Source organism: Oncorhynchus masou, chromosome 16 (genome assembly GCF_036934945.1).
Source record: "Oncorhynchus masou masou isolate Uvic2021 chromosome 16, UVic_Omas_1.1, whole genome shotgun sequence".
NCBI classification, from domain to species: domain Eukaryota; kingdom Metazoa; phylum Chordata; class Actinopteri; order Salmoniformes; family Salmonidae; genus Oncorhynchus; species Oncorhynchus masou.
In genome coordinates, this window is record NC_088227.1 from 7,510,482 (window position 1) to 7,535,678 (window position 25,197).

The window sequence follows — 25,197 nt, forward strand, 5'->3', positions numbered from 1 at the left end:
GGACTGCCAGACCGTATCTAATTTGAGTTTTTCTGTTTTTGTGTTCCAGCGGGAGTTTGATGAGAACGAGGTGGACCCGTACCACGGGAAGCAGGAGAAGAAGCCTGACCCGGAGGTCATGGACCTGCCTGATGAACTCAACCTGGACCAGGAGGAGGAGCAGGCTGGGGACGAGGGGGATGGAGAGGGAGAGGGTGAGGCTTTAGCAAGGGTCAGGGGTCAACAGGGGAGGAGAGGAACATACCTGGGTTCAAATATTATTTGTCTTCTTACAAATACTTTCAGTGTTGGAGTGCCAGGTAGGCAGGGTTTGCACTTTGGGACTATTGTACATACACAGCCCTGATTGGCTGATAGGTCTAGAGCGCACCCCCTTACCCAGATGAACAGTCATTGATCTATTATAATCAGATCACATTGTGACATCATGATATGGGCCAAAAAATAGATCTTACACAAAAATGGCATTATCAATTTCGGTGTTATTTTGACCTCCACGTGGAAATATCTTTAATAAAACAGGACAATTGTGTTTTTAACTTTACTGCCCCTTGAAGCGCAGCTAAATAATTTGAAAGAAAACAAATACTATTTGAGAGACACAGGTGGAGACACCACAGAACCAGTGTGTGATCATTGTTTATTTCCTCCAGAGGAAAACCCGTTGGACATTGACGAGAAGCCCATGGAGCTGGACGAGAAGGAGGTAGCAGAGAAAGATGAGGAGGGAGGAGCGGAGGAGATGGCTGAAGATCAGAAGGACAAACAAGGAGAGGAGGAAGGCCAGGAACCCAAGACTGAGGAGGAAGAGGGAGGTGGAGGAGAACCAACAGAGGAGGACAACGAGTCACCCGAGGAGGATGAGGAGGAGGAGAAGGATGAAGGACGGGAGGCAGGGAAAGAGGAGGACATGGCCATCCCTGCAAACGAAGGCCAGAAACCAAAGGTTGTTTGACGAAGAGAAGAGACCTTCTTCACATTGGGGATTCAGATGTACCGAGAGCAGGTAGTTTTGCTAGTCGGGTGTTTAATGCCTTTCTTCGTCATTGCCCACAGGAGGAGGAAGAGGAGGGTACGGGTGAGGATGAGGAGCAGCCAGAGTCGGCAGAGAGGAAGGAGCACAACACGGACGGTCAGACGGGAGAGGAGAACGTCCAGAGTGAGACGGCCGTGGAGCTGGCAGGAGAAGCATCCGAGAGAGACCAAGCTAAAGAGGTACATACCCACCTCGCCCAAGCCATTTACAGCCCATGTCTAAATCCACACATTTGACCCTCTTGTTTTGTTGTGTTGTTGTCCAGGAGCACGGTACCGGAGCAGCTGATGCCAGTCAGTCAGAGGGGCACGAGTCCAAACTCATGGCAAGGATGTCCTCTCAGAAACAGAGCCAGAGCAAGACACAGGTATGTCTGGTCAACGAATCTCTCCGGCCCGGTGTCAAACTCATTCCACGGAGGGCCGAGTGCCTGCGGGTTTTCGCTCCTCTCTGGTACTTGATAGATGAATTAAGATGAATTAAGGTCAGTAATTAGTAAAGAACTCCACTCACCTGGTTGTCTAGGTCTGAATTGAAAGGGAAAAACTAAAAACCCACAGACACTCGGCCCTCCGTGGAATGGGTTTGCTCTGCAGTGTGTTCTTGAGTTGAAGTGAGACCGAAACATTTCAAAACGGGCTCAAAATGCGTTTTTTTGTGTGTTTTAAGATGAGCAATATATTTCTAAATGGGTTCTAATTCCGACCTGGCTGTTCCAGAGCTTCAAGAGGAAGCCTGGGCGTGCGGACAACGAGCGCTCGACGGGCGACTACAACGAGCGTATCAGCAAGCGCCTGCGAACAGTGGAGAGCAGTACGGAGAAGACGCAGGAGAACAACCAGACTGATGCCCAGCGGGAGTCGGACCTGTACGAGCACATCAAACAGGGAGAGACGGCCTACGACACGCAGACATACGGTGAGGCAGCGATCGCACCACAGAACACTGAGCTGCACAGACATCCATCCCGCGGAGTTCACTTCACACTTTTATCCTCGCCCTCGAAGACGACTGACGGTAACGTTCTAAAACCATCGTGTCTCTTGACATGTTACAGATGTTGCCAGTGCAGACCAGCAGAAACCAGCCGGAGCCCCCCAAGAGGAGGACCAAGAGGATGAGGACATTGCAATGGATACAGAGGAGCAGGAAGAGGACCTGCAGGCTGTTGAGGCCCACGAGTTGAAGCCAGAGAAGCTGGAGTCGAACAGAGCGTCGCAGAAAGGTGCCCCAGCCATCTACTCATCTCGTGTGTGTGTGTGTGTGTGTGTGTGTGTGTGTGTGTGTGTGTGTGTGTGTGTGTGTGTGTGCGCTTGCCTGTTGTTAATGTGTCTTACTGTGTCTGTTCTCCACTGTAGGTCTAGACAGCGGAGAGCTGGAGGCTCAGAGGCAGTGTGAGGGGGACGAGGAGAGGCCAAAAGACACACAGGGTCACGGTGGCGAGGAGCACCCAGAGAGGAGCACAGAGTCTACCTTCCACACCGTCCCAGAGCTGCTGATGGACACACTGCAGGTACCCGAGAGATGATCCGAGACCTGCTTTGTGCTCTACTACTAAAGAAACGGATCTGCCAGAAAGCTCTGGCTCTGTATAAGATTAGTTGAATGTCTTGTGTGTCCCCAGAACCCAGTCCGCGACCCAGAGGAACTGAGGAGGGAGATGGAGCTGCAGCTGGAAGCCTGGATGAAACAGGCCCCTGGAGAACGGGAGGAGGTACCAGCACTTTGGATGTCCTGCAAAACATTCCTAATAACGGACATTATTTACCCTGTCATTCTCTGTTCCCATTACCTACCACTCGAAGTTCAGATCTCTGTGTGTAACTAAGCTGTGTAACTCGTGCCGTGGTCTTGACCTACAGGAGAGTGCAGCGGCAGCCATGTGGCACCAGTACCAGACGTTGACCTCGGCCCTGTCCCAGCAGCTGTGCGAGCAGCTCCGTCTCATCCTAGAGCCCACGCAGGCAGCCAAGCTCAAGTGAGTACCTACCGCAGCCCCTAGACGATCATTCAGGGAGCATGGTCATTGGTCAACTATTAGACAACACTCACAGACTAGAACAGGAACAGGCTTTTGCAACCTTTTCTATTCATTCATTCATTTCAAATTTTTTTATTTTTTAATTTTTAAATAATTTCTTTTTCTTTAAAATCTCAGTACAAATATTAGCACTTTTTTCAATTTATTCTGTTTTCTCGCTGTGTCACAGAGGAGACTTCCGCACAGGGAAGCGTTTGAACATGCGGAAGGTGATCCCCTATATCGCCAGTCAGTTCCGTAAAGACAAGATCTGGCTGAGGAGGACCAAGCCCAGCAAGAGAGAGTACCAGATCTGTCTGGCTGTGGACGACTCCTCCAGCATGGTGGACAACCACTCCAAACAGGTACAGTAGGCCTTCTTAGAGGGATGAGAGGATACAATAACCTTAGAGCGCGGGCCAAAACCGATATTATTTCGCCCCTCCAAAGTTTTTAGCAAAATAAAATAATCAAAATCACCAGGAATTAAGCTAAAAATGAGTTTAATTTAGGAAATCTGTTGATCAAGTATTCTCACAACAACAAAAAAAGAGACCTGATTGTGTCTCAATGTAATGAAGGTATGAAATTATCATTTTCAAATACTATCTTTTTGGTCCCCCGAACAGCCGCTCCCAGTCTAGTTGCCTTAGTCATTTTTCTGAATCCCAAATGGCACACTATTCCCTTCATAGTGCACTACTTTTGACCAGGGCCTCATAGGTGTCTGTTCAAAAGTAGTGCCCTATATAAGGGAATAGAATGCCATTTGGGAAACAGACAGTGTCTCATTAATGTCTCACCTCTGTCTCCCGTGTGTCACAGCTGGCCTTTGAGTCCCTGTCTGTTATTGTCAACGCTCTCACTCTCCTGGAGGTCGGGCAGGTGTCCGTGTGCAGGTGAGAGGAGCGGCCCTCTGTAGATAAATGAATATTGATGTCCAGGTGTTGCTCTTCCCCAGACAGTGCTGTTACATTTGTGAAATGTTTTGGTTGTCACCTCAGCTTTGGTGAGACGGTGCAGCTGCTCCATCCGTTCCAACAACAGTTTAACGACCAGTCTGGCGCCAGGATACTGAGGCTCTGTCAGTTCCAGCAGAAAAAGACCAGGATAGCCCAGGTTGGGTCCAGCTTTTTTCTTTTTTTGTTGTTTTTTGTGCTTGATATCTTTGTTTTCATGAACTGAACGCCTTCCAGGCCCATTTGTTTACCGTCTGTGATATTAGAACGCATCTATTTAGTGGGCTACTCTTGTTTGAGACTGACCGCCACATTGTGCTCATGTCCTTCAGTTCCTGGAGACCTCAGCCAACATGTTTGTAGCAGCTAAGCAGCACAGCCCTGGATCCATGAACACAGGTAATGCATTGCGGTGGTGCAGAAGCTCCCTTTCACTTGATCAATGCAATAAGAATGTTTAATATGATTACCGTACAAGAGAATGGCCTCCCCTAGTCCGTTCTTCATTTGCTAATGTATTCAAGTGGGTTTAGAGCCCACTATCCCTGACAGTAATGAGTTTACATATTAATCGATGCCTGCTGATTGCATCGTACTCTGAGCCTGTGGGGTTCCGTGCCCTGGTTGTATTTGATGTCCAACAAACAAGCCCTGAGGGAAACAGTGGGAGAGTAGGGGAGGAGCAGAGCACAATGACTGTTATTCAAAGGCAGGGTATTGTTCCTGCTACAGTGGCCCCCTGGTGAAGCTAACATGACCTCTATGGAGCCGTGGTGAAGATCAGAGCTGGTATCTGAGCTCTCACTGCTCTCCCTCTGCGGCCCAGAGGACTGGAACCTGTACACAGACACCCAGGGCCATTGTGGTGCCAGTGTAAACTGACCTCCTCCTCTTTCTCTCTCGTCCCCCCCCACACACACACACACACACACACACACAGAGACAGCCCAGCTGCTGCTCATTGTGTCGGACGGCAGAGGGCTCTTCCTGGAGGGGAAGGAGAGGGTGACGGCGGCTGTGCAGGCGGCTCGCAGCGCCAACGTCTTCGTCATCTTCGTGGTGCTCGACAACCCAAACTCCAGGGTAAGGGACTTAAGCTGGTTTAGATGGAATCCATGTTATGTATCAATGACTGTGGATGGTAATGCATCATCACTACAAGATATGATATTCATATAGAACTATTCCCTTAAATATTCCTATTGGTGTTTCCTTTTTTCATTTTTCGACAGGATTCCATCCTGGACATCAAGGTGCCCATCTTCAAAGGTCCAGGAGAGATGCCTGAGATCCGCTCCTACATGGAGGAGTTCCCCTTCCCTTTCTACGTGATCCTGCGGGACGTCCACGCCTTGCCAGAGACCCTGAGTGACGCACTGAGGCAGTGGTTCGAACTCGTCACGGCAACCGACCAGTAGAAGCCATCTTAGAAGGCAGCAACCAACCGCACAACGGCACTCTGCTGCTAGCCTCTCGACAGCACACGGACTCAAAAACAAAACAGGACTCGCAAAGAAAGACGGACTTGGCCGCTGTGTATGTGCCTTTTTTTAATCTCGTTAGATTTTTTTTTTTTACTGTCATTTCAGTAGACTGTAGAGTTTGATAGCGACTTCCGCCATTTAGTCCTTGACTTCAGACCAGGGGGATTCTGGAAGTTCCTTCGTAATGTAATAAGCATCACTTTAACTTGCACGTCTGTAACAAATGATAGATGAGGATACAAAATGTGATTCCCTTCTGTGTAAACAACCTCAGTGAAGAGATACTCTTTCCCCTGTGTAGTATATAACCCCTTCATGTTGTGTGGGATGTGTTCGGTGTTACATGCTCATCATCAAGTCATTCTACTTCCATGTGAACACCTCAACTGATAATGTGTGGAGCTGGCAGTAGTGCTGTGATGAAGTTGTTTTTGGACAACTGTTTTGCAAAGAGCAGAAGAAGAAGAAAAGCACCCCTTTTCGTTATGTCGTGGCAAAACAAAAGCATGCAGATATGGTCTTGATCCATTTCGAAAGTAATCCCAAAATTGTGCCTTGAAGAAATGTTATTGCATCTCACTTAACGCCCATGTGTTTATAGAATAATCCGTTGGTTACATGGAAAATATCATTCTGCCCCAATTGTGTTATTCATATAAAGCTCAACCCTCTCTCATTAAATGTCAAGGTTTTGGGAAAATTTAAGCACAAGGACTGCTAATAACAATTTTGATAAACGCTCCAATCGATGCCATTTCTCTGGTCTAAGAGGCATATCCACTACATCGTACTGTAGATAAGGTTCATTCACTGACATGAAGACACCATTAGGAAATGTCATTGCTGTGGCCATATGGAACACAGATGTAACGCAAAGTAAACATGTGATATTCATGGAAGTTTTTTTTTCTTCATACCATCCATAAATCCATCATATGACATGATACATTGTAAGATGATAATAAACTTTTTAATCTGTGTATTTGAGCACATTGTTTTATGTGATATGTACTGTATTTGGTAGTAGCCAATGTACATACAGTATTGGTTTATGGCCCCTAAAGAAATAGATGTTCAATAATACTCCACCCCACAAGAGGGCGACATTTATATTTATGTTGACTGCCAAAACAGGTCAGCTGTGGAGCTGCCTCTACAACCATGTTTGCTACAATTCACATCATGGCTAGCTCAAGGTTACCCGCGGCAGCACTTACATTAAAACAGGTAATACATATTTTGTCGGTTTCATGACCTGTAAACCATGCGGTTCGAGTACTACTGCCAACTACATAGTATTCTCTTTCATTCACATTTGGGAAATAGCCATGGCAGCATGATGAGCTAGTTAGCTAACGTTAGCATTTCAGCAGCAGCTCTAGTTCATCTGACAATTTGGTGTTACGTGTAATATCCTCACTGCGTCGCTAATACTATGCCTTTTTTTGTTAACGCTTTCTCCTTCAGCAGATTGCTCTGCTAATATGATTGTTGATAAATTAGCCAGGTAACTTGCTAGCTAGCTTGCTTGTTTTGCTTCCTCTGGTCTATTTCTACAGTTCATACAGAGGCAGAAAGTGTTGAGTCTCTACAGAAACATGATGAGAACCATCAGACAAGTGCCAGACGAGGGAGACCGAAAATACCTGCGGGATTGGGCGAGAGATGAGTTCAAGAGGAATAAAAATAGCACAAATCAGGTGAGATATGGTCTGAAATTACGTCATTCTGTGTTCAACACCTGTTCTTACCTTCATGGTCTCCGTATGTCTAGGACGCCATCCGAATGATGATCACACAGGCAAACATGCATCACGATGAGCTACAGTCATCCCTTGCATTGGCTAACGTTAAGAAGTAATGTCACCTGTCTGGGGCGGAGGTAATCCACCGATTTATCCTGCAAGTGAATGCCAGAAGCTTTTCTATGCTGCCTCAAATGGACTGTGAAAGCCATTGGAATCAGTACGTGGACAGTACTTACTGTGGAAGCACCTTGACATTTGGCCAGACCAGCTCGTTGTAGGTTCATAATGTGATTTGGACCATATGAAATCTGTCATGAGGAGTCCCATATCAGATGATTGCCATCAACATGTCCATGTCTAGCAGTGGTGACGCTTTCAAATCACTTTTGAGGAAAGCTGTGCGAGCCATGTGTGATATGCCATTTGCAATCATGTCTGACATAATACCCTCGGTCTCATGTTGGGCTATTGTAAAGCTGTTTGTGTCCACAGGATCCTCATGAAATGGTTATGTACATGTTGAACATAAAACAATGACAGTTGTTTTTTACAAAATCAATTTGATATCTATTTTACTACACAGAATGTGTGTTCATATCAACAAAGGCATCAATGTACACGACCTCACACCTGAACAGGACAAATGTCACACATGAGCACTAACTAACACACTGTTTGCACAGGTCTATTTCAGAAGATTCAAAACAGACTTTCCACCATGCAAACAGGTTCTTCTTAACAGTACCTAATTTTAGTGCTAAGGACAAGCGGTAGGGTGTTATGGTTTTTCCCATTAGAGAAACAGACAGTGGGTTGGAGTAAAGGTTATGAATACTGAAGTTTTCTTAATAGTTAAGACATTTTTATTATTTTTTATTTTACCTTTATTTAACTAGGCAAGTCAGTTAAGAAGAAATTCTTATTTTCAATGACGGCCTCGGAACAGTGGCCTGTTCAGGGGCAGAACGACAGATTTGTACCTTGTCAGCTCGGGGATTCAAACTTGCAACCTTTCGGTTACTAGTCCAACGCTCTAACCACTAGAGTATTCTCTTGAGTTCTCTTGAGTTCTGTTACACTTATAAATCACATCTGTATGAAAGCTTGCAGTAGCGTATTCTACTGATATTTTAAGCATCCTGGTTACCTCAACTATTTCCTCTGTCTGCGTTTGTCTTTCTCTACTCTCTCATTTGAATGCACGTTAAGAACGTCACAAGAAAAATATGACCCACATTTTCCACAAGCAAACCTCCAGAATCGTTCACATAACAGGCTTTCTCATCACAGGATAAAAAGCACTGGAGTATTGGCATGTTGACTTAATGACCGCGTGACATTGTGCCCAGGTGTGTGCGTGTACCAGTTCTGTGATGGCCCCATGACATAATACATTATACATAACTATCAGTAAGTCTACTAGGGTTTTTTACAAAGCACAAACACAGGAGCTGCCCAAAACAAATGAATAACAAGACCACATTATACTGAATAGTCTGGCATGCCATAACATGCCTTTAAAATAAGTTACTATACAGCTGATTTTCTACTGTTGCATGACATTATTTACCAAAAGTATTAAATATGCTAAATTCAGTCAATGACAATTGTTTTGGTCGGTGGGTCCAGTTGATCCAGGGTCTGTAATGAGCTCAGATGATGATTTTTGCTGTTCTGAAGGTGAAGCTCTATACTCTGCAGTGGTGTCCCTGCGTTAGCTGTCGTCGTGCCTGTTAGTCCTGAGTGTGCGTAGCTCGTCCTCCAGGTAGGTGATCCTCTCCACCAGGGCAGCCCTGTCTGCCTGGGCCCTCTGGTCCGCCTGCCACCTGGCCTCCTGGATCTTCCTCTCATACCAGTGCTCCATCTGGGTCGACACCGCCTCAAAGAAGTACTGTGTCACCTCCAGGGCGTGCATGTTCTCCCTCTCCTGTGCAAAGCCCTCCCCCCCACCTCTCTCCACGGTTCTCTCCCCAAACACCCCCAGAGTCTGAGTCCCCTCGGTCTGCCCCACCGAGGCCCCCTTGGCCTTAGTTCTGCCCTGGGAGTGCCTCTTGTGGTGCTTGCCCTTGTCCCTGCCCCGCTCCCTGTCTCCATCCCTCTCCCTGTCGCAGTCCTTGTCCTGCCTGGTGCTGCAGCGGCACTCGGTGGCTGGGGACAGGCTGCTGGCCCGCTGGTTGTTGCCGCCTCTGCTCGGCGCCAAATCCAGCAGTGCCATGTCCTGCAGTCCCTGGTATGGCCTGCGGGGGTCAGTAGAACACAGCGAGCGTTCCTTGGGCCGCACCACTTGGGGAGATGAGGACAGGGACTTAGCGGCAGTTGGGGAGGAGATCTTTTCTCGCTTGTGATGTTTACCACCGTCTGGGAGATTTCCGAGAGCCAATTATTAAGTGAATTAGAATTAAAAAGTCAACCTTAGAGCACGGCACACAATAAATCATTTATGATTATTCAAATTAGTTGCCATCTTCAAATGCAGTGTGATAGATTAGGATGATAAATGAATTAACCTGCCAAAGGCAACTTTATATTTTGAGCATTTCTGTGAAAATGTTCTATTTGGGCAACGTTCTCTGTTATTTACTTCTAAAAAAAAAAAAGGGTATGACCTAAGAATAATATATTTAGATTACGTAACGTTTACATAAGCCTGTATCTGTGTTAAATGAGTTCTCCCTCCATTGTGTGTGTGCGTTCGTGCATGTGCATAAGAGTAGTAATTCGGAGAGCTGGCTATTTCACTGAGTTCTGTTTTGAACTGTACCTGGAGAGCTGTCCACCTGAACCCCAAAGTTGTGATTGGCTGAGGGGTCCTCTGTGGGGGGCGCGTTGGGGTCTCCCTCGGTGAGGTCAGTGGTGTGGGGGGCCAGACACTCGATGCTGCACCCAGGCCCTCCTGCAGGCAACAGAGTGAGGCTCCCAGGGGCCATCGCACACAGGCCTTCAGCCATGGACGAGGACTGACGCAGCTTGGCGTTGCGGGGGTCTCCAGTGACACGCACCTCAATGTTCTGGAGCTTGGCCAGGCACCAGTTTCTCAGCTCACTCACCACTGATGCCTGCTGGAAGGGCAGGCCAAGACAAGACAAGGTTTCGTGATGGAGATACAGCAGGGTAGATACAGCGCCTTCGGAGAGTATTCAGACCCCTTGACTTTTTCCACATTTTGTTAGGTTACAGCCTCATTCTAAAATGTATTAAATTGTTTCCCCCCCTCAATCAATCTACACACAATACCCTATAATGACAAAGCAAAAACAGTCAAGGGGTCTGAATACTTTCCGCACTGAACAAAAATATAAATGCAAAGTGTTGGCCCCGTGTTTCATGAGCTGAAATAAAAGATTACAGAAATATTCCATATGCACAAAAAGCTTATTTCTCTCATTTTATTGCACAACTGTGTTTATATCCCTGTTCGTGAGCCTTTCGCCAAGATAATCCTGACAGGTGTGGCATATCAAGAAGCTGATTAAACAGCACACTCATTACACATTGTGCCAGGGAAAATAAAAGCCATCAAAAATGTGCAGTTTTGTCACACAACACAATGTCACAGATGTCTCAAGTTTTGAGGGAGTGTGCAATTGGCATGCTGACTGCAGTTATGTCCACCAGAGCTGTTGCCAGAGAGGTCCAGGACCAAGTTTGGGGAAACCCTGTTCTAGAGGAGGATGAGCTGGCCAATCAGCTGTCTACATGGGTGAATATTTTTAATGACCGGTATACACCCACACCATTCTGTTGTTGGGGTACGCACAGACCATTCCAACATAAAAGTATGCTTTTTAACATAGTTTTCCTTCCCAAATGGTTTTAATTAGCTATTTCACTCATATAAGTCATTACAGATCATACTTCATAGAAATCTGGAAACACTGGACAGTTACTTTTTAAAGCAATGTTAGCTATGTTAATATTTTAACGACAACCTTGAATTAAAAAAGTTTAATGACAGCACGTGACGGTATAGGAACTAGTGTTAAGTCCATCTGAGACCCGCCTCTCTTGCGGTGGTGAGTGAGTTTGACACTGCTGTTAGTAATTACCTGTCTCTTCTCCCCCTCCTGTCTCTCCTGCATGGCCCTCTGGTCGATCCTGTGTTGGCACTCTGTCCTCTCCGCTGAAACTCTCTCTACTGTCATCTTATCTAGGGCACGGATCTAGAACCACACAATCACAAACCACATAGTTAAATGCCAGAGCCTGATAAAGCTGTCGTGGTTAATGCAAGACGTCGGTTGTGAAACAAAAGCTGCTTTTGACTTTAGTTACATTACACTTCATTAATTGTCAAAATCAGCAAATTATGAATGCATGCCTGCCCCACATCCACTGCTGTGACTTCAGAGGCTTGTGGGATGTAGGTCGAAAACCATCATTTTCAGTTTACGTTGCAAAAAAACTGAAAACGCCCTAATGAACAGGACCCTGGTCTACTGCGTACCTGATGTTTGTTCTTGCGGTCCAACTGTCCCATCTTGTTGTTCATCAGGTCCTGCACCGTGTGGATCTCCGTCTTCATCTCCTCCTTGGTGGCCTCCAGCTGGTTCTCCAGCTTGATGATCAAAGGCTCACAGCGGCAGCCATTGATAGGCGCCTGGGACATAGAAACCAACCATGGGCACTGATCCACTTGATAGCAGACACAAACTCAGTCTGAAATAGTATTAATTACTAAGTATGTAAGTCTTGTCCGAGCCAGAGTGGCCCATAGGACAGGAGCCTATCATGTTTCTGTAGCGTGAGGCAGCTAGATGTACAAGTACACCTCCTGGACAGGATGTTAGTCTGTCGCAGGGCCTTGCTCCGACTGAAATATGTGTCTTCTACATAGAAGAATAGAGCAGCAAAGCCCGTTGCAAGGTTTCAACATGACAGAAAATCAGTAGCTACTTCCACAGTGCTGTCACAGCAACACACTTTAAATGTGAAGCGAAAGCATGAAATCATAGCATCACATGAATAATGTCAAACAAAAGCACAGGCGTCTGTGTGCTCTTTTCTATCTACCTGCATGATCTTGCCATCCTTGCCGCGGTACAGAGTGTACAGCTGATAGGCCTTGTAGTTGTGAGGCGGGGGCTGGGGGGAGGAGCCACGTAGTTGGCCCCGCCTCTTCTTTCCGTGTTTGTTCTCTCTCCGGCGGAGGGGGTCGGAGAGCGAGGGCTGCAACGACATCACACCGCATCACATATTCCATCTGTTTAAATATTGATAACGTATCTCACCTGGGTAAACATGTGCGGGTTGTTTTAGAAGGTTAAGGTAATAGCTGACCTTCTCTTTGAGCTTCCTGTTTGTGCTCTTGCCGGCGCCCGCCTCGACCACCTCGTGTTTGCGGGCGACGAGGTCGCTGCTGTGGGTGTCGTCAGCAGCAGATGCACTGTCCTGTGAGGCACAGCAAAAATCGAACATCTCCACATCTGTGTTATAATATGCTGCCGCACATGGTAAGAGTGAGACGGTTAGCTGTACTGCAACTGTACCTTCCTGAGGAGCATCTCATCCCTGGGCACAGACTGTGCTCGGCGCTCCGCCTTCAGCTTGTCCCTCCTCTTCCTCACAATCCTGTCTCGGGTGAAGCTCTGGACCTGAATACACGCAGGGAGAGCAGTGTGAGAACTAAGGGCCAGTCGTATTATTCACTGTACGTTTACTGATGGCCATTGATTGGTTGAAGGTCCTGTTTTTTGTTTACTTCAGCCTGTCCCGCTCTTTACATGGAGCAAATGCAAATTCTTCAATTAGTGAATGTTTCTTGATATAGCTACAGCTAAAATGGCACAAATAATGCTCAATAGTTTAGCCTCTCCATTTCCCTATCACTTCCAAGTGCCAGTGCCTATCAAGATCTATAGCAGTCTCCCATGGACTCTGCCCATACTTGCACTTGACGCAGAAACACCTTTACTGCCAACCCACAGGAATGATGTCAGGTAGTCGTTATGGAGATAAAAACGCCAGTCAAACACCTGAAGTATCGTAATTCAAGTCCAAACAGAGTCTGCAGATTACGTTTTTTCTATATAAATATATAGATAAGGTTGGTATGTGAGGTGTGAAAGTAAAATAATAACACTGCCTGGGTGCCCCTGTTGGACAGACTGGGTAAACCTGTACTCACCTGAGGTGCTTTGGTCAGAAGCAGAGCTATGTCTGGGTTGTTGTGGTCTTTGGCCTGATCCAGTGCAGTCTGGCCTGCCTGCTCACACACAGAGACAAGAGGCGAGGCAAGTCAACCAGGGCTACATCGCCTAGTTAGAGATACATAATTCAACTGGCTATGGCACTATGTTCATTGCCTGGCTACCCAAACTCCTTGCTCTGGCCAAACAGACGTTAGCTTCTTCTCCGCAATGGGACTGGAACTGAGTACCCTCCTGACGTTTTCTAGAAAGCAAACACATTCTAACCATTCTGATTGGTCCCAGAAACTGATGTGTCGGGCCAAAGCCAGAACATAAGTGGGTAAAGCTGCATTTTGAAAAAGTGTCATTGGCTTTCATACTCTTAAAGATTAGCCGATCGCTGATGACTTGGTTTCGTACAACAGCTCTCGTTTTGACGTCACCACAAACGACTTCAACGACGTCAGTCTCAGACGGACGACTGTAGCGAACGTAGAGCAGCGGAGGAATTCAGTTTGAGTCGTCAGGCAACGAAGTGAAGGGTAAATATAAATAGATATTTCCAAGTGGCTATTTCAGTTGTCAGTATGTCAAAACGACATTTCTTGAACAACATACTGTTGTTACTCATCAAGGTCTGCATGGCTTTACTGTGACTGAGGAAAAAACCACAGCCATGGTTCCAGAGCAGCTTATTCACCAAACAGAATGTGCGGGGACATTAGTCATGATTAAGACGGCCTTTAGAAATGCATGACTGCTCCAGAGCATAGTGAACATAGCACCTTTTTTCCCCCTAAGAGTATACTATCTAAAACCTAAAATAGTTGTTTGGCAGTCCTCATATGAGAACCCTTTGAAAGAACCCTTTTTGGTTCCAGGTAGAACCCTTTTGGGTTCCATGTAAAACCCCTTTCCACAGAAGGTTCTACCTGGGAACCAAAAAGGGTTATCCTATGGGGACAGCTGAAGAACCCTTGTTTTTCTCCTAAGAGTGTAGAACAGAGCCCGGTCCGCGGGCCCCTCCACTCACGTTGTTGCGGATGCTGCTCTCTGTTCCAGCCTCTAGCAGAAGACGCACTGTTTTCTTATGATTCAGCGCTGCTGCAACATGCAGCGGTGTGTCCCCAGCCTGGCCCAGAGAGAGAGGAAGAGAGAGAGAGAGAGAGAGAGAGAGAGGAAGGGAGAGAGAGAGAGAGAGGAAGAGAGAGAGAGGAAGGGAGAGAGAGAGAGAGAGAGATATACGAGAGAGAGAGATATACGAGAGAGAGAGAGAGAGGAAGGGAGAGAGAGAGGAAGGGAGAGAGAGAGTGAGAGAGAGGAAGGGGGAGAGAGAGAGAGAAAGAGAGAGAGATACAAATATACAAGTCAGAACATAAAAAGAAGGAAAAGCCCTCTTGTGTGAAAGTAGTGTCAGTCACATGCTCAGACCAACCTGGTTCTTCTCTCCCACGGAACAGAAGGCTCCCAGGAGGATGCGGAGCATGGACACGTGGTTGTAACGGGCCGCCACATGCAGACACGTGTCACCCACCTGGAACACAACGAAGAGAGACCACCACCGCCAAGCGCGGCTTGAGTTTCCTTTCACGCAGACGATGGGAGAGCAGTCAATGGAGGAGTAGAGTAGCGCTGCATGACACTGGGAAGTGGCTGGTGTGGCAGAGGACTAACGAACCGCATTGTAGAGCTACTTCCTCTGCTCAGCAGCTTTGTTCAAGTCACCCATGAGGGGCGATTATGCTCGAAGTGCGGAGCAGAGCACTCACATGCATACGTCGTTTCATAATTAAGTGACTGCAATGCAAACTGCTCTGTGGTAGTAGTTAAATGTCGAGCAGCTTCTGTTGTCAGCATGTTTCCCTCAGCAGTGGTTCAGAGATACCTGGGATTTGGCTACTTTGGAGTGCCATTTTTTATCATGCTACATTTTGTGACACGGAATTATTGTTGTTCACAAATTATAGGACGGTACAAACGGCGCCCCATAGACTAGCCAACCCATGGAGGAGGGGGACTTACATGGTTCTTGCTGTCGGGCCTGGAGCCACCTAACAGCAGGACCTTGGAGCTCTGAGCGTGGCCGTTCTGACAGGCCAGGTGGAGGGCTGTGTTCCCTGCCTACATGGACAGACAAACAGACAGACACCAGGGTTGTGTTTTTAATAGGGAGACAACATTTTGGAACAGGGTGAAACTGGGAGGTATTGTACAAAACTCAACTTGTCCAATTAGAGCGCAGCTTTCCGTTTGCAGTTCTATATCTCTGCACTACTGAAAACCACCCAGGTCAACACCAAGCACCACTAAAAGCTCTCCAGTCGTATAATAATCTGCAGTCACAGGACCTATAGGAACCACAGCTGTTTTATAACTACAGTATTGGCAGTATATTGGCAGTACCTTGTTTTTTGCGTGAACGTTGGCTCCGGCCTTGACCAGCAGTTTGACAGACTGGTTGAAGCCGTGCCACGAGACCTCATGCAAAGCAGTGTTACCGTCCTGCAATAACAAACAGTCGAGAGCTTCACACATCCACAGCCTGACCTCTGGATTGGTAACTATCATACTGGAACAACAGTGTGATTGTTACTCTTACAGTCAAAATAGCTAACATGGCAAGCTAAGTAGGAGATTAGTGAGCTAAGGTAAGAGGCTGCATGTCTCGGCCTAGCTATAAACACACTTTCTATTCACATGGACTTCCATGGGCTATGTATGAATCCCAAATGACACCCTGTTCCCTATTTAGTGCACTACTTTTGACCAGGGCTCATAGGGTTCTGGTCAAAAGTAGTGCCCTATATAGGGAATTGGGTGCCATTTGGGACAATTCCTATTTCTTTGCTGGGAATGAATGGGGGTTAAGCAGATTACAGGCGCAGTGTTTTCTCTATAGTTTTAGTGCTGTCTGACAGTTTGTTGGGGGTTTAAAATCCCTCTGTGCCTGTGAGTGCATTGGGCCGTGCATTAGCCGTGTGTGTGTGTGAGAGTGTGTGAGCGCTGTGTGTGATATGTACCTTGTCCTGTCTGTCCAGAGCACACCCTTCCTGGATGAGGGCAGAGATAACATCACTGTTTCCCACCACGGCTGCCCGATGTAAGGCTGTCTGCTCACCCTGCACACACACACACACACCCACAATGATCAGTTAGGGATTTACACAACAATGATGAATTACTAACACAAAAAATGACCATGATGTTACAACAATCATCCAACATGGCAGTTTGACACCAGCTAGGCCTCCATACTATCACAGTCTACTACAGTGGGCATCCTCCATACAAAGCAGTGAACACAGCAGCATCAGGCAAAAGCACTCAGTTCAGACCAGCTCATTTATGCTCTACCATAAATGGAATTCCCACAAACATGGAGAACCCCCTTCTAACAGCAGCTCAACAGAGTGACGTTTTGCAGACCGGGTTCGACGTGTCACGGGAAAGGGTGGGAAGAAAGAAGAGCAAGAAGAAGCGCTGATCCCTGTGAGCGGGCGAGGTGGGGTTGTGGTTTGTTCATTCCAAGTGAAGATAACCAAGAGGCGTGCCCAACAACCAGAGGACGTGCAGTAGTAGAGGATTGGGAGAGTGAATATTTTTCCACGGGCTCAAAGTAGCTTTTCTCTAACCTTCTTCACTCTCCCTGACCTTCCAGTCTCTCTCCCAGGCCCAGGTCCAGCAGCCTTCCTCCACTGCCATCTCTCTCTCTCCCCTCCTCTCCCTCCTCCTTGTGACCACTCCCCCCCGTTGGTGGCCGAGGACGCGCTGTGGCCCGTTCGGGATCGGGAGCTCATTGACCAGATGGAGAGAACTTGGGAGCGCCAGAGCTTTGGACCATTATCTGTGGCTGTGGGACTGCGGAGGGGGAGGAGGGTTGACCTGCACCCAGGGGGCGAGCCCCGTAGAGGTCTGCTGCATGGCTCAAGCTGGCAATCCAAATAATCCCACTCGAGGCCACTGGAGGTCATTATACTACTAGCAGACAGTGTTAGAGAAATGGAAAGGGCGTCCGCACGCAGGAGAAACAACACTGCAATCAAAACACACACCAGGCAGCCAGACTCAGAATCTCCATGCAGATGTCATGTCGTTCGTGCGCTTCAAAAAGTGCCCTGGTTCACACGTAAAGGTCTATGTTACATATTCTGGTGTTTGTTTGTGTGATTGTACAAATATTACATGGCGTTAAATGGGTGTGATGTTCATTTGGGAAGATGGTGAGCGACACTAATGCAACGCCAGCGAAAACCAAGCGATGGTCCACACACAAATCCATCATCACAATCATGACTGTGGTGCTAACTGGAAACATGGAAAGAGGGCAGTGCAAATGAAAGGCAGTGTACAAACAGACAGTCTCTGGGTACTTGCATCGTCCTGGATGTCCAGATCGCAGTCGGCCTTCAGGAGAATGCGCACAACCTCGGTGTGGCCCTTATAGGAGGCCAGATGCAGGGGACTTCTGCCGTACTGTGGACACAGAACACACACTCTCACACACAGAAGAGAGGGCCACAGCAACTGAAGACAGACACACCAACTGAAGAGAGAGAAACCAAGTGAAGCCAGCCACACAACCAGACAGTATATCAGTGTCCCCAACTGAAGCCAACCAGACAGTATATCAGTGTCCCCAACTGAAGCCAACCAGACTGTATATCAGTGTCCCCAACTGAAGCCAACCAGACTGTATGGGACAATGTGTCTACAGTTCAGCCATACCCAGTGACACGTTGTGCTGTCATCATGGCACAGGATTTAGCCGCATGCAATCTGTCTGTCATTGCCACACGGGTCATTTGAATAACGAGTTGCCAGTAAACAAACAAATATTTAATCCACATACGGTTTAAACAAGCTTGAATGGAAGGGAACCTATATAGCTGCTTATGGATAGGCCTCCCACATCCTCCGACTCTTAGGCCCAGACTTATGGACCTGCAGCCTGCTATGGAGCAAATGTGTATTTATAGTTTTGGGAGGTTTCTCTTTCTATGGTAATAATGGATTGTTTGCCAGGTTAAATCAGTGATACTACCCGACGTTACGATCATATGCTGTATTGGATTAGATGAGGTTAGAAATTTAAAGGCGGGATACTCGTCATGGGAAGGTTCCTTTTCTTTTAACAACTGAAAGGAATCCAAACTGTTGCTCTTTAGGAAAACTAGATTTCCATCTTGGGAGGTGTGTTTACTAAATGATTCTGTGTTTGGTTAATGATGTTTGTCTCCCATTAGACACTGTAGACACAGAAGCCTATTTCACTTCCTCAATATCCCCAGAATGAATCTAACAAATCTTTTAATACATTTTGACGTTTTTGCCGAGGATGTTTTAGTTGTGCAATTTTACACCTAAGGAGTTAAGTACCAAAGTTCTCAAGTAATAAAATAGCGTGCGACGTGTTCTCTTATGTAAACAAAGTCGGAGCTGCTTGGCAGGTCTGTCTCACTGTCTGCTATTGGATGTATAGCAATCACCGCAGCTGTTCACCCCATCGTCAAATGAAAACCCAACTTTCACCCGTTGTGACGCACGGATGTTCCAAACTCAGTTTTAAGACGAGACTGACTTTATGACCCAAATTATCCTATTTACACTGTAGTCAATTTTGACACTAGAATAACTTTTCTGACTCTAATCGAAGCCACGTAGGCAGTTTTCAAAACGATTTGTTGCTTTTTCTGAAGGCAGTCGCTCTTTAACAGGCTTAATTGGGGTTAAGCTAATGTGAACAGATGCTCTCAGTAAATCTTAAAGCATTATTTCAAAACACCGAACCCTATCTCCACATAGGCTACAGGAAAGGAATTGTCAAAGACTCCAGCCACCCTGGTTATGGACTGTTCTCTCTGCTACGGCACCGCAAGCGGTACCGGAGCGCCAAGTCTAGGTCCAAAATAGCTTCTACCCCCAAGCCATAAAGACTCCCGAACAGCTAGTCAAAGGGCTACCCAAACCCCTCTTCTAAGCTGCTGCTACTCTCTGTTTATTATCTCTGTACATATTACCTCAATTACCTCGACTAACCGGTGCCCCCGCACATTGACTGTACCGGGACCCCCTGTATATAGCCTCGCTATTGTTATTTTACTGCTGCTGTTTAGTTATTTGTTCTTCTTATAGCATTGTTGGTTAAGGGCTTGTTAGTAAGCATTTCACTGCAAGATCTACACGTACTCAGAGCATGTGACAAATAACATTGGATTTGATTTTGATTTAAAGCACAGCGACAATCTGGAAGTGAGAGAATAAAATGCAAACGGTCTGTCTGCCCGAGGCAGAATCCCTCTCCTGTAACTGGCAGCCCTATTGAATCATCCACGTTAATTCAATGTAATTAGAGATCAGGTGTGCAATCACAAAGAACCACATCAACACAACCCCCTTATCAACGCCTAATCCTCACAGCCCTCCATTAAATGGGTAGAGACGGGAGAGACCACAATCACTTTAGCAGGCGAGTATTGCCTGATATATGGGTGCGGCTCGGCACTGCCTGGTATTCACTATGGCCAGGCAGGGGTTGAGTTTCACTGGGCCAGGCTTGGATGTCTGCCATGGAAGCGTCTCAGGTAAACAGAGTCAGGGCCCAGCCAGGGTGAAGTCTATTATCCCAGGAGACTGTGAATGGAAAGGGCCTGCTCTCTGCTCTGTGGCCTGGTACGACCTTCGATAGACTCACGACTGGTTCTATTCTAACTCCTCTCTTTCTCAAAAGAGTTTCTCTTCCACAGACCTAAAACATCCATCCAAAACGTGACACTTTACCTCACATTCCCCAATACAATACCCTCCTCACCTCCCCTCCTCTTCCCCTGAAGCACCGGAATTTCCAACTGAAATATAATCCTCATGTTTCTAGTTTTTTTTTGTTACTAGGGAACCCAGCCAAAAGGTGAAAATCCAGCTGAACGTAACATTATCAAAGAGACAGGTAGACCTGATAGAAAAAGGACAACTTTCATATATTCAGTCAGTAATGTATTCATATTTCACTCATATTCAGCTGTTAGTGTAAGAATTGCAGTTCATTTGCTGAAACAATGAAAAATGCAGCATTCTTGACAAATTAAAGACGATTGAAAGTCTTCTTTAACCCACGACTCTTGTGCGCTCTTAAAGGGGCACACGGCATTTAACTTGAACATCACAGAGAGCAGAAAAAAAAGCTTCTGCCCAGAGATGTGTTATTGAAGAAGTACATTTATGATGCTCAGGAAAAAAGGCCTCTGCCTTCCTGTCTTATTGGCCAGTATCACATTGCAGTCTGTCAAGAGAAAGACTGGAGATCTGAGGAAGGCCTGACCTAAATACTATCTCCACACCTCAGGTTGGTCTTAATTACCAGAGCTGCTCTGACAGAGACACAAAGACAGGCTATTCACTTCACAGACAGATAGGATAGCTACTCCCGCACATTACTTCAATCAAGCATGTCTGTCTGTGACTCTCACAGCAAACACCCAGGTGTTAATCTGATATATATATATGAATTTTGTCAATCTCGGGCATCTTTATACTGTATTCCTCCTCTGCTCCTTTCAGTGAAGTGGCTTGGGGCTACATGGCATGTTTAAGAAATGTTCTCTCCCAGCGTTGTGTGGTGTGACCTCAGAGGTTTACACTGTGTTGCGTGTGTCAGCGTGTTTACCCAGATCTGTGCTCCCACAGCTGTGGTCGCGGACAGCCAGATGGATAGATGGAAAAGCTCCTTCGCACAAGTGACACACACACTGTAAAATCAGCATCAGAGAGAGTCCCTCATGGCCGTGTTCATTTGTAACCTCCTCTTCCTCTCCTAATACTTCAAAATTCCAACTCCTCCTCATTCCTGTAAAATACAGCTACTCTACCAGTCCAACTAATCTGCCCCATGGTCATTGCCCTGGTGGCCCAATGAGGCTGCAGTTGAGGCTGCAGTACCCACACAAACCCACCCATATTGGCTACACACAGAAACAGTACAGAGCAGTGGAGGCTGCTGAGGGGAGGACGGCTCATCAAATGGCTGGAACGGCGCAAATGGAATGGCATCAAACACATGGAAACCATGTGTCTGATACCATTCCACCTATTCCACTCCAGCCATTACCACGAGGCCATCCTTCCCAATTAAGGTGCCACCAACCTCTTGTGGTACACAGTACACGTTTGACAGAAAAAAAACCTGGTTCCAGCCTGTGTGACCGCCGCTACTTGTCATAATAAACACATTGAAAAGACAAAAGTCTTATGAACACACCAGAAGACAACCTCCTCTAATCCACTCACCTTGGTGACGGCTACTTTTGCGCCCTTGTTGATGAGCTGGACCACATTGTCGGCCTGGCCCTTGTGCGAGGCTACCAGGAGGCGCTCGGAGAGTGCGAGGACCGCAGCCGCGTCCTGCTGGCTCATGTAAGCAGGGCGAGTGAAGCACTGTCTCCAAGACGCAGTGCTCCAAGGAAGGGAGGGTGGGCTCACACCAACCCTAAGTCATGACCGTCACACACACACACAGGTAGTGGGCAGAAAGAGAGGAGGAGAGAAGGAGAAGAGAGAGGGCTCGGACCTCCGGACACAACCAGGTTGGCTCCCTCATGTCATCCTCAGCGCCTGGAAGAGAACAGGAAACACGTGTGTGGTGATAACAGGCAAGCGCGTGTCACATGGTACAGTAGTAGAATGGCAAACAGGAAGCCAGGAGGGAATGGGGGAGAATATATTGAGATTGTAATTGCTGCTAGCTATCTAGTTTCCAGTTTAATTAGTCGTATGTACGGGATACACATGGAATACACTGTCCAATGAAATGCTTACTTGCAAGTTCCTTACTGACAATGCAACAACAATAAGAAATGTAAAAAAAGATAAGTAGTCTGATGGCCTGTAGATCAAAACTGTCTCTGAGCCTGTTGGTATCAGACTTCATGCCCCGATACGTCTACCCGACAGTAAGGGAGTGAACAGCTTATGACTGGGGTGTGTGGTGTCTTTGATGATTCTGCAGGTCTTCCTCAGATACTGTTTTGAGTAGATGTCCTGGATGGGTGGGAACACAGTCCCAGTGATGTACTGGGCCATATGGAGGGCCCGCTGGAGGGCCTTGCCATCGTGGAAGGACCAATTCCCCTACCAGGCCGTGATGCAACCGGTCAGGACGCTCTCGATGGTGCAGCAGTATTATTTGGAGAAGACCCAGGCTGGCATGTAGAATTTCTTCAGCCACCTCAGGAAGTACAGGCTCTGTCATGTCCTCTTGACAAGAGTGGTGGTGTTGTTGGTACATGACACGTCCTCTGTGATGTGGACGCCGAGGAACTTTAAACTGCTGACTCTCTCTACTGCATGGAGTATGGATGCGGATCAGAGCATGTTCCCTCCTCTGCTTCCTGAAGTCAACAATAAACTCCTTTGTTTTGCTGACGTTGAGGGAGAGGTTGTCCTGGCACCATAATGCCAGTTCACTTACCTCCTCCCTATAGGCGGACTCGTCCTTGTTGGTTATCAGGCCTACAACTGTGGCGTCGTCAGCAAACTTGATGATGGAGCTGGAGTCGTGCAAAGCCACGCAGTCATGGGTGAACCTTACCAATCCTCACAGCCTGTGGTCTGCCCATCAGGAAATCCAGGATCCAGTTGCAGAGGGTGGTGTCCAGACCCAGGGCTCTAAGCTTGGTTTCGAGCTTGTGGAAACAATAATGTTGACTGCTGGACTGTAGTCAGTGAACAGAATTGTCACATAGGTGTTCCTCTTGTCCAGATGTGTTACGGCTGTGTGAATAGTGATAGAAATGGGATCTTCCGTGGATCTGTTGGAGCGGTAGGCAAATAGAAGTATGTCCAGTGTACCTGACATGCTGGCCTTGATGTGGGCCATGACCAGCCTCTCAAAGAATTTCATGATGACCGATGATAATTATTTCGGCATGTCACCCGGTTTTTCTTGGGCACTGGGATGATCTAACCCACTATAGTCAGCTGTGGGAATTGGGAAAACAGGCTAGTTCCTGTTTGGGGAGACAGCAGCTGTACACAGTAGATCTGTCTGTCAAATGAGTTCATACAGGTTGAATAGGGGTTAAGGATTGACATTGAGTACTTTCTACACAAACACTGTTTGTTTTCACTTGTATGCCATGTCATTAGACATAAAGCTATAAACAAAAAGCTAATAAAAACAGGTTTAACCAACCACATACAGGAGTCAGACTTCTGCGGTGGTTCGCTGAGCGAGAGTTGGTGTGACCGCAGGCAGAGTGACTCACAGGAAAAAAGGTTGTCTTTCCTGGAGTTCCTACTACCATCATTACAACCCGTCAATGTGTCGAGCTGTCAAATCACAATGTTTTCAACTGGCTCAGAGGAACTAATGAATTGATGAAACACACCAGCATCTGGTGAAAAACCACTATAGTCCATTGAATGTAGCTTATTAGCTCAATTATAAGTCTGATCATCTGCCAGGCTGTATTCAGGCATGCTTGTTGAAACTAAATTAACTGCCGAGAACATTCTCCATGGTTATTTAAGATGAAGTATTGTGATGGCCCTGAATTTTTCTGAACCGTCTCATTGCTTCTCCTTCCAATAGGGCGCTTTCCCTTTAATTCCCAATTAAATAGCCAGCATCAGCTGCGCAAAAGTGGGGTTGTGATGGAGACGACGTGAATGAGTTCAACCCTAAGTTCCGTGTTTTGTAGCCTAATAGAGTTTACCCAGGATCCACTCTTTGGCAAAAGGTCGCAAAGTTCAAGGGGGCCGAATACTTTCGCTCAGCAAGGAAGAAGCCACTGCTCCAAAACCACCATTAAAAAAAGCCAGACTACGGTTTGCAACTGAACATGGGGACAAAGATCTTACTTTTTGGAGAAATGTCCTCTGGTCTGATGAAACAAAAATAGAACTGTTTGGCCAGAATGACCATTGTTATGTTTGGAGGAAAAAGGGGGAGGCATGCAAGCCGGAGATCACCATCCCAGCCGTGAAGCACTGGGGTGGCAGCATCATGTTGTGGGGGTGCTTTGCTGCATTAGGGACTGGTGCACTTCACAAAATAGATGTCATCATGAGGAAAATTATGTGGATATATTGAAGCAACATCTCAAGACATCTGTCAGGAACTTAAACCTTGGTCGCAAATGGGTCTTCCAAATGGACAATGACCCCAAGCATACTTCCAAAGTTGTGGCAAAATGGCTTAAAGACAACAAAGTCAAGGTATTGGCGTGGCCATCACAAAGCCCTGACCTCAATCCCAGCTCTGCCAGGAGGAATGGGCCAAAATTCACCCAACTCATTGTGGGAAGCTTGTGGAAGGCAACCCAAAACATTTGACCCAAGTTAAACAATTTAAAGGCAATGCTACCAAATACTGATTGAGTGTATGTAAACTTCTGACCCACTGTGAATGTGATGAAAGAAATCAAAGTTGAAATAAATAATTCTCAACTATTATTCTGACATTTCACATTCTTAAAATAAAGTGGTGATCCTAACTGACCTAAAACAGGGAATTTTTACTGGAATTAAATGTCAGGAATTGTGAAAAACTAAGTTTAAATGTATTTGGCTAAGGTGTATGTAAACTTCCGACTTCAACTGTATGTAAATAAGGTATTTCTGTTTAGTTTTTTTAAATCAATTAGCAAAAATGTATAAACCTGTTAACACTGTCATTATGGGGTATTGTGTGTAGATTGATTTATTTAAAAAAAAATCTATTTTAGAATAAGGCTGTAATGTAACAAAATGTGGAAAAAGTCAAGGGGTCTGAATAATTTACAAAGGCACTGTGTATAAATTATAGCATTTTAAAAATATATTTTCCGTTA

At 46.5% G+C, this 25,197-nt stretch overlaps 3 protein-coding genes across 8 annotated transcripts in view; 2 read left to right on the forward strand and 1 right to left on the reverse strand.

Annotated features, from left to right (window-relative positions):
• LOC135557393 (midasin-like) overlaps positions 1-6,479 on the forward strand; it is a 54,504-nt gene extending 48,025 nt beyond the window's left edge. For both annotated transcript variants that reach the window (XM_064990616.1, XM_064990617.1), the window contains exons 87-101: positions 50-194; positions 654-946; positions 1,057-1,215; positions 1,302-1,403; positions 1,756-1,954; positions 2,094-2,261; positions 2,395-2,549; positions 2,661-2,750; positions 2,899-3,014; positions 3,247-3,421; positions 3,882-3,955; positions 4,061-4,175; positions 4,348-4,414; positions 4,956-5,098; positions 5,248-6,479. In XM_064990616.1, coding sequence (XP_064846688.1) covers positions 50-194; positions 654-946; positions 1,057-1,215; positions 1,302-1,403; positions 1,756-1,954; positions 2,094-2,261; positions 2,395-2,549; positions 2,661-2,750; positions 2,899-3,014; positions 3,247-3,421; positions 3,882-3,955; positions 4,061-4,175; positions 4,348-4,414; positions 4,956-5,098; positions 5,248-5,433 — 2,187 coding nt within the window. In that variant the 3' untranslated portion in view covers positions 5,434-6,479. The remainder of the gene's footprint in view (positions 1-49; positions 195-653; positions 947-1,056; positions 1,216-1,301; positions 1,404-1,755; positions 1,955-2,093; positions 2,262-2,394; positions 2,550-2,660; positions 2,751-2,898; positions 3,015-3,246; positions 3,422-3,881; positions 3,956-4,060; positions 4,176-4,347; positions 4,415-4,955; positions 5,099-5,247) is intronic.
• Positions 6,480-6,629: 150 nt separating this feature from the next.
• lyrm2 (LYR motif containing 2) lies at positions 6,630-7,791 on the forward strand. Its single transcript, XM_064990623.1, has 3 exons — positions 6,630-6,726; positions 7,059-7,199; positions 7,274-7,791. Exons 1-3 carry the CDS (start codon positions 6,661-6,663, stop codon positions 7,358-7,360), a joined length of 294 nt encoding a protein of 97 aa, XP_064846695.1. The 5' UTR covers positions 6,630-6,660; the 3' UTR covers positions 7,361-7,791.
• LOC135557394 (ankyrin repeat domain-containing protein 6-like) overlaps positions 7,791-25,197 on the reverse strand; it is a 53,438-nt gene continuing 36,031 nt past the window's right edge. For 2 of the 5 annotated variants that reach the window (XM_064990620.1, XM_064990621.1), the window contains exons 2-16: positions 21,656-21,979; positions 17,750-17,848; positions 16,396-16,494; positions 15,779-15,877; positions 15,398-15,496; positions 14,811-14,909; positions 14,409-14,507; positions 13,372-13,449; positions 12,734-12,838; positions 12,525-12,635; positions 12,258-12,413; positions 11,692-11,844; positions 11,294-11,407; positions 10,009-10,306; positions 7,791-9,605 (exon numbers count right to left, since the gene is read on the reverse strand). In XM_064990620.1, coding sequence (XP_064846692.1) covers positions 8,962-9,605; positions 10,009-10,306; positions 11,294-11,407; positions 11,692-11,844; positions 12,258-12,413; positions 12,525-12,635; positions 12,734-12,838; positions 13,372-13,449; positions 14,409-14,507; positions 14,811-14,909; positions 15,398-15,496; positions 15,779-15,877; positions 16,396-16,494; positions 17,750-17,848; positions 21,656-21,781 — 2,379 coding nt within the window. In that variant the 5' untranslated portion in view covers positions 21,782-21,979 and the 3' untranslated portion in view covers positions 7,791-8,961. Of the gene's footprint in view, positions 9,606-10,008; positions 10,307-11,293; positions 11,408-11,691; positions 11,845-12,257; positions 12,414-12,524; positions 12,636-12,733; positions 12,839-13,371; positions 13,450-14,408; positions 14,508-14,810; positions 14,910-15,397; positions 15,497-15,778; positions 15,878-16,395; positions 16,495-17,007; positions 17,435-17,749; positions 17,849-21,655; positions 21,980-25,197 lie in introns of those variants that run through there. The other 3 variants (XM_064990622.1, XM_064990619.1, XM_064990618.1) reach the window with 3 other exon arrangements.